The sequence below is a fragment of the Ictidomys tridecemlineatus genome, unplaced genomic scaffold, assembly GCF_052094955.1.
Source record: "Ictidomys tridecemlineatus isolate mIctTri1 unplaced genomic scaffold, mIctTri1.hap1 Scaffold_1280, whole genome shotgun sequence".
Classification (NCBI taxonomy): Eukaryota; Metazoa; Chordata; class Mammalia; order Rodentia; family Sciuridae; genus Ictidomys; species Ictidomys tridecemlineatus.
Genome location: NW_027521155.1, coordinates 1 through 6,266, shown reverse-complemented (window position 1 = coordinate 6,266; position 6,266 = coordinate 1). Strand labels below are relative to the sequence as shown.

At 36.1% G+C, this 6,266-nt stretch overlaps 1 protein-coding gene across 1 annotated transcript; it reads right to left on the bottom strand.

Annotated features, from left to right (window-relative positions):
* Nucleotides 1–216: 216 nt before the first annotated feature.
* LOC144372549 (transport and Golgi organization protein 1 homolog) lies at nucleotides 217–5,939 on the bottom strand. The gene is made up of 8 exons (XM_078035880.1): nucleotides 5,712–5,939; nucleotides 5,561–5,596; nucleotides 5,416–5,483; nucleotides 5,196–5,296; nucleotides 4,877–5,014; nucleotides 3,831–3,910; nucleotides 2,062–2,224; nucleotides 217–1,044 (listed from the first exon to the last, which is right to left on the bottom strand). The coding sequence occupies exons 1-8, from the start codon at nucleotides 5,937–5,939 to the stop codon at nucleotides 761–763; spliced, it is 1,098 nt and encodes a 365-aa protein (XP_077892006.1). The 3' UTR covers nucleotides 217–760.
* Between the last annotated feature and the right edge of the window lie 327 nt (nucleotides 5,940–6,266).

The following is a 6,266-nucleotide window of genomic DNA, read 5'->3' as shown; positions in this document are numbered from 1 at the left end:
AGGAATGTGCTACAAAAATAGAGCCACAAGACTTCTCACAAGTAAAAGAAATCCTCTATAGAAGTCCACAGTTGACCAAGGTCCAGCCTCCTTAACAGTGAGCAACAGGGAATATGCTGCCAAGTCACCATCTTCAGTTCTGAGAGTGAGTTTACATGCTTCCCCAATGGCACAAAGTCTCATGACGATCCAATGAATCAACAGACACTTGGGAAATATTAATAAACAATTTTTTATGAACTATTACAACAAAGAACTTCAGCAAGAAGGAAAATGAAGTTTATGATCTTTGAGTAAACATTTTTAGCGTAACAGTCTCTGCGACCAGATATTGAAAGAGAAAAAAATCAAGCTTATAAAACACCATTTCTCTGTTATCAACTGCAATACACTAAAAATAGGATAATGGAAATACATGTTCTTAAAGCATTTCCACAAGAAATGTCCATAATTATGACATTCTAAATCATTTAGCAATTGTATATGCTACATTAACTAAAACAAAGATATTCCTTATTGCACATTTTAAAATTGGAAGAATACTCTAGCTTAAGTGGGGATATTTAGGGGGAAAATATTTTGGCTCAAAATATATACTGCGCCAAGGCAGCTTTATTCTAAAAACATAAATCTTTTAAAATAAACTTTTATATTTTGAAGCCAATAATCCTTTAACTCGATGAATAGTTCATAGTCCATTTTCTGACTAAGTATCAGAGGTTAATTTTACAGGCCCTGTTTTAAGGCCTGTGAACATCCCTCACACCTGAGAATCAGGTGTAGGTGGAGCTTCATCTTTAAAGCCTGAAGGCATTAAGTCTTTTGCAGCAGGTGGTGGCCCATAGTCTTGGGGACCATGAGTTGGAGGTGGTAATGGGGCACCAGAAATGAAGTACTCTCTTGGGCCAAATGAGCCTAAAGGTCTAAATGGTGCTGGTGCAGGTTCTGGAAAAAAATCACGAGGGTCAAAAGGCAAATCCCGTTTTCCAGGTGAAACACCTGGTGCATATTCTCTGAAGCCTATTGGTGGATGAATACCAGGACCTGGAAAATAAAAAGGAAGTTATGTAAATACCCAGAAATTTCTGAACTAGGGTGATTTCAAGTATGTTGATATTATAGTCTTTAATTTCTCTCAAGCCTAGAACATCAACTGGTGAACATCCTGACTTGCCAGATGAGGCAAACTGAAATGGAACAAGTTTAGGTTATAGACTTTGGCCAACCAGCCATGAAGCAACATATTAAGGATTTAAATAAGGCTCTACCTAGCTCCAGGCTTGTCGTTTTTCTTTTCCTACTATATAATTGCAGAATTATTTCTATCTCACAAGAGCTCCATTTATATTTGGAAGTACTATATTACCATGAAAAGATGATAGATTATGAAATAAGAACTTTACTACATCAAAGAAATTTTGATAAAAGGAAATCCCACTATTTATTACTCTATCCATTAAAAATTCATGAAGTATTTCAGCATGGACTTTACACATGCCATCAGAATCAAGGTGCAGGCCCTCCAGGAAAAGGCCTTCCACAGCCACCTAATTAAATCAGCAACATTTATTAGATCACTGTTAAATCCTCCTCTTTAACACTTCCCTCTGACTTTTCTCAAGGTAAGGAGGGTTTGACTTTTCCTTTTCTATATTCTATAACCTACTGCTTATGCTTCCATTATGGGTGATTACAAACTTTATGTTGTAGGATTTTCATATCTGTGACAAAATTTTAAGTTATGGCATGCATCTCATCCACCTTTCCATCTATTGCAGTGCATATCAACAGATTTTCAACAAACATCTGCAGAAGTAATATTTCTGGCTTTTCTGTATATAGCCCCTTATCCTTGTCTATGAGAGATAGCTATTGCCTATCTCAGTATAAGATTATGTAGTGTCCCATATGTGCCAGAAAACTTGAGGAAAAGTTAAAATGTACTCAGCTTTATCCTTTCATTGTTAAGACCTGAGATAGCAACCAACTGTTTTAGCAAGCAATAGAAGTGGAAGATGAATGTGATTTATAAGTCAATCACTACTATTCAGATCATCATACCAAAAGGTGGAGGAATTGGCTGAGGCCCAAAAGGCCCACCGAGCTGAAGTGGCAGTCCATACCGAATGGGAGGTGGTGGAGGCCATCCCATTGGGGGTCCCATGGGGGGGCCCATGAAGGGTACCCCTGAGAAAGGAGGGGGCCCTTTCATAGCCATATGAACCTGCAATTTAAGATTTGAAAGAAGTTAAAAGTTTTAAAATTCCTATGTATTAAGACAAAGTACCAACACCGATAAAAGCTAAAACCCAAAACAGGCACCTGTCCAGAGAACACCATCAGTGCAACAAAACTCTACCCACCCCTCCTGTGTATTCCCACTGACAGCTTACAGAAGTTGGAAGGATTCCACAAGAGGGACCAGTTTGTTACTGATTATATCTGCACAGGAAAGGGAAAGGCAAGAGGACTGGCAGAGGTTGTTAACAGAGGTGATTTCTGACCAGTATGTCATGCTGTATTCACTAAAATCTATTTCAAAGGGACTCCCCCCCTCCCCATCACTTCCCTTTCATCACAATAGCTCATTACTTCCATATTAAGAATGAACAGAATAAAATGAAAAATCCATTCTCTACCCATGTAATAATAGCTACTATTCAGAGTATCTTCGGTAAGTCTTTCATATATTATTCAACCTCTGAGATCTTTAAGTAGACTGTCTTGTTTTAAATAAGAGGGAACAAAAGCAAATGGAATATCATAATTTGTTGAAGACCACACTGCATATTAAAGAAACTCAATCCCAGGTTTGCCTCCCAAGCCATGCTTTTCCCACCTCTACTCCTCTCTAACAATGGGTCTTTGCTCTCTTTTAAATCTTCTACTACAAAGGGGTTTGGGGTCTTATCTAAGCTGCCCTTAGATTTCTCCAGAGATGTATATTCCTAGAATATATATACACTGGAACTTGAGAAGTATTTTCCATCACAGTGCTATATACACAAATTAGGAAGAAAAGGCTTTAATATTTACTTTCATTTACTGTACACCATTTGAGATATTGATTTATCATTTCCTATGAGTAGTGGGTTTGAAACTAAACAATTAAAAATTTATTTTATTATAGAGCTTCAGAAGACCTACCAGATATAATAGCAACACAGTTACAAGAGAATACACTTATGTGAACAAATGAGACCATTGCTTGGGACTGGCTCAAGAGGTCATTTCAGATTATCATTGTTTCACTGAAACAGTATTTCACTTTCAGAAAATCTGATACCAATCTAATTCAAATCACTCAAAATAGGGTTTGCACAAATGGAGGAATTCTTAAATAACATTCTTCCAAACAAAAATAAAAATGATGAATTATATAATTTATAATGAATTTACTTTGCCTTAGAAGATTCAACACAAAACACCATATAAAGTTAGAGTGATAACTTTTTACATTCTGTAGTTCATTATAGTTGTACACACTTAAGCAACATTCCCAAGTTAAGGAGAAAAGTAAGCTCAATATTGCATGCAGTTTAAAGCAAACAAGATCAGTGTCATGCTCTGAATATCCTTCCCAGAAATGCACAGAATAAAACCCAATTCAGTTCTCAACCTCTAAGTACTTACTCCAACTGGATGCTCAGTCAAAGAAGTAATGGTGGAGACTGAGGGGGTCTCAGGTTCTTGGGGAACAGTTTGCTTTTTAAAAAACAAATGGGATAGTACAAATAGAACACAAAGAAGGATAAAGCAAAGAGAAAGTACTGTAGGAAAGCTACATGTTCCTGCATGACCACATGATTCACAGTAACTACAAAACTTACCTTGCCCTCATTCGTCACCTTAGCTGGAGAAGAACTTCTGGAGCTGCTGTTCATGTGAGCTGGACCACATCCTGGGTCTGCTAGAGATCAAAGAATGGATTCAGACTTATTCTAACATGAAAAGAATAAAAATCCTCCATCCACAATTACAGATTCTTTGAAATTACTTGGTCCTTTACCAGAGGCAACGGGTTTCCCAGATGCCTCAGAAGACCAGTACGAGGTAAAGGTCCATCCATTGACCCTTAGGAAAGAAAGATCAGAGCCCTTGTATGTATTTTTCAGAAGAAATAAACCACTGGTGGACAGGTCAGGGTTCAACAATAACTGGAAAGCAACATTAAAAATGGGTTGCCCAGGGGTTGGGGTCATAGCTCAGTTGTAGAGTGTTTGCCTAGCATGTGTGAGGCACTGGGTTTGATTCTCAGCACACATTTAAAAAATAAATAAAGATATCATGTCCATCTACAATTAAAAATATTTTTTTAATAAAAATGGGTTGCCCAATACATAAATCACAATTTATGAAGAGATTTAAGTAAAATAAAGAACTGCCTTGGGTTGATAGAACAGCAGATTAATAAGTACTGGTCCTAAACTTTAAGCTATAGACTTGAAGTATGTGTAGGCTGTTTTTTCTTTAGTCTGTATAACCTGACTTCCAATCTTACCAAGACTACAGTCCTATTTAGAATTGGAAATAAGACTCAGTATTTCATGTTGGAAATATGTATGCTACATAAAGTTTAAGGCTACTTTTATAATATTTTGGAAAGGAACACCATAGAGATTTAATTTAAAGATAAAGGTTTACACTTCACAGTGTAAAATTTAAAAGAAAAAAACAATACAGGGACCTCCAGGAAAAAAAAAATGTTTTCTATTCTAGAACAGATTTTACAGAAAACATTCACAAAGATAACGTAAGAAATTATCTTCTATGTATTGTACAGGCCCAAATTCTATGTTTTTATTAGAATATTCAAAAGGGAAAAAAAAACAAAACCTTGAAGCAGTTTACTATAAAGCAACATGTGAATGCTCACCAAATCCGTTTCTGGGCATATCTTTTTGATTAAGAGTAGCAGAAGGAGGTCTTCCAGCTTGCTCTGCCATCAGTGGAGGGGAACATTCTCCACCACTCACTGGGGATGGACCAAAAGAGCCATTATGGTTCAGTGGACCTAAAGACAACAATGCCGTGTTACTACTTTAAGGTAGCCTTCTCCCTGACACCAACCCTCACCTCCTGCTTTAGCAAATCATTCAGATTATTTCATAACCATTACACACAGAAATAAAAAGTAATTTACATACATTCTGCACCAAGAAATAAAATAGCTCCTTTTACAAAGTGCCCCCTACCTCTCAGAGGAGGATTTTGTAAATTTGGTCTTCCCAGCATAGGTTTTACAATCATGGGTTCATCTTGCTGCATTGCCATCTTTTGGGTCATTTCCAATAGTCTTGAATATTGAGAAAGAATGGGCTGAATTATGAAACAGCAATCTATTCCTTCATAGATAATATCTAGCATAACCTTAAAACACTATAAAACATATAGTAAGATACCAAAATCACATACTTCTGTCTCAAATTAGCAGCTTCCCTTTTCTCTTCAGCTATAGCTCTTTCTGCAGAACGAGCTTTGAGCTATTAAAGAGAAAATATTCAAATTCAGTTGCTGTAGGCTATGCACAAAATGAAGAAAAGGGGGAAAAAAATCTTACCCAATTATCATGAGCTTTCTTCTCCTGCACAGCAATCTGAAAAAGACAACACATTAAAAAAATATGTTTTTAGGGACTCATTATAATAGCCTATAATTGTCTGTATTAGATACAAAGAATTCTGCAACTACAGGACAGTATTAATTACTACCTGGTTTTTAAATGAGCGCTCGGTTTTCTGTAGTTCTTCTTCCAGTTCTTCAATTCTCCACCTAAGAATTACAACAATTGAATAACATTTGAAACATTCTGACCATTTTCCCTTTATTCCATCAGCTATACTTTTAAAGACTTTATCATACATAAGAAAAACATTTCTATAGTTATATGAATCCAGTGTGATCAAAACTAATACTACAGACCAGGTGCAATGCCACATGCCAGTAATCCCAATGATTGGGAAGCTGAGGCAGGAGGATCACAAGTTCGAGGTCAGTCTCAGCAATTAAGTGGAAACCTATGCAACTGAGACCCTGTCTCAAGGGAAAAAAAAGGTCTAAGGATGTAGCTTAGTAGTAAAGCACCAAAAATAAATAAATAAATAAAATAAAAACCTAATACTAATAACTTCTTTATCATTTAATTGCTAAAGATTCTGAATGATAAATTATAATTTCTATAACTGTTCATCAGTGTGTTCTCAAGTAATTCTGCTAGAAATATCTTCCTCCTTAAAACATTTTTTATTTTTTTCAAATTATATCCA

Bases quoted from the DNA above. Each gene is read 5' to 3' on its own strand.
- LOC144372549 (XM_078035880.1), bottom strand. From the start codon at position 5,939: ATGTGGCATTGCACCTGGTCTGTAGTATTAGTTTTGATCACACTGGAT. The intron at 5,297-5,415 runs GTATGTGATTTT...TCAATATTCAAG, and splicing joins GCTGCTAATTTGAGACAGAA to ACTATTGGAAATGACCCAAA. The intron at 2,225-3,830 runs GTAAGTTTTGTA...CTTAAATTGCAG, and splicing joins AGGTGACGAATGAGGGCAAG to GTTCATATGGCTATGAAAGG.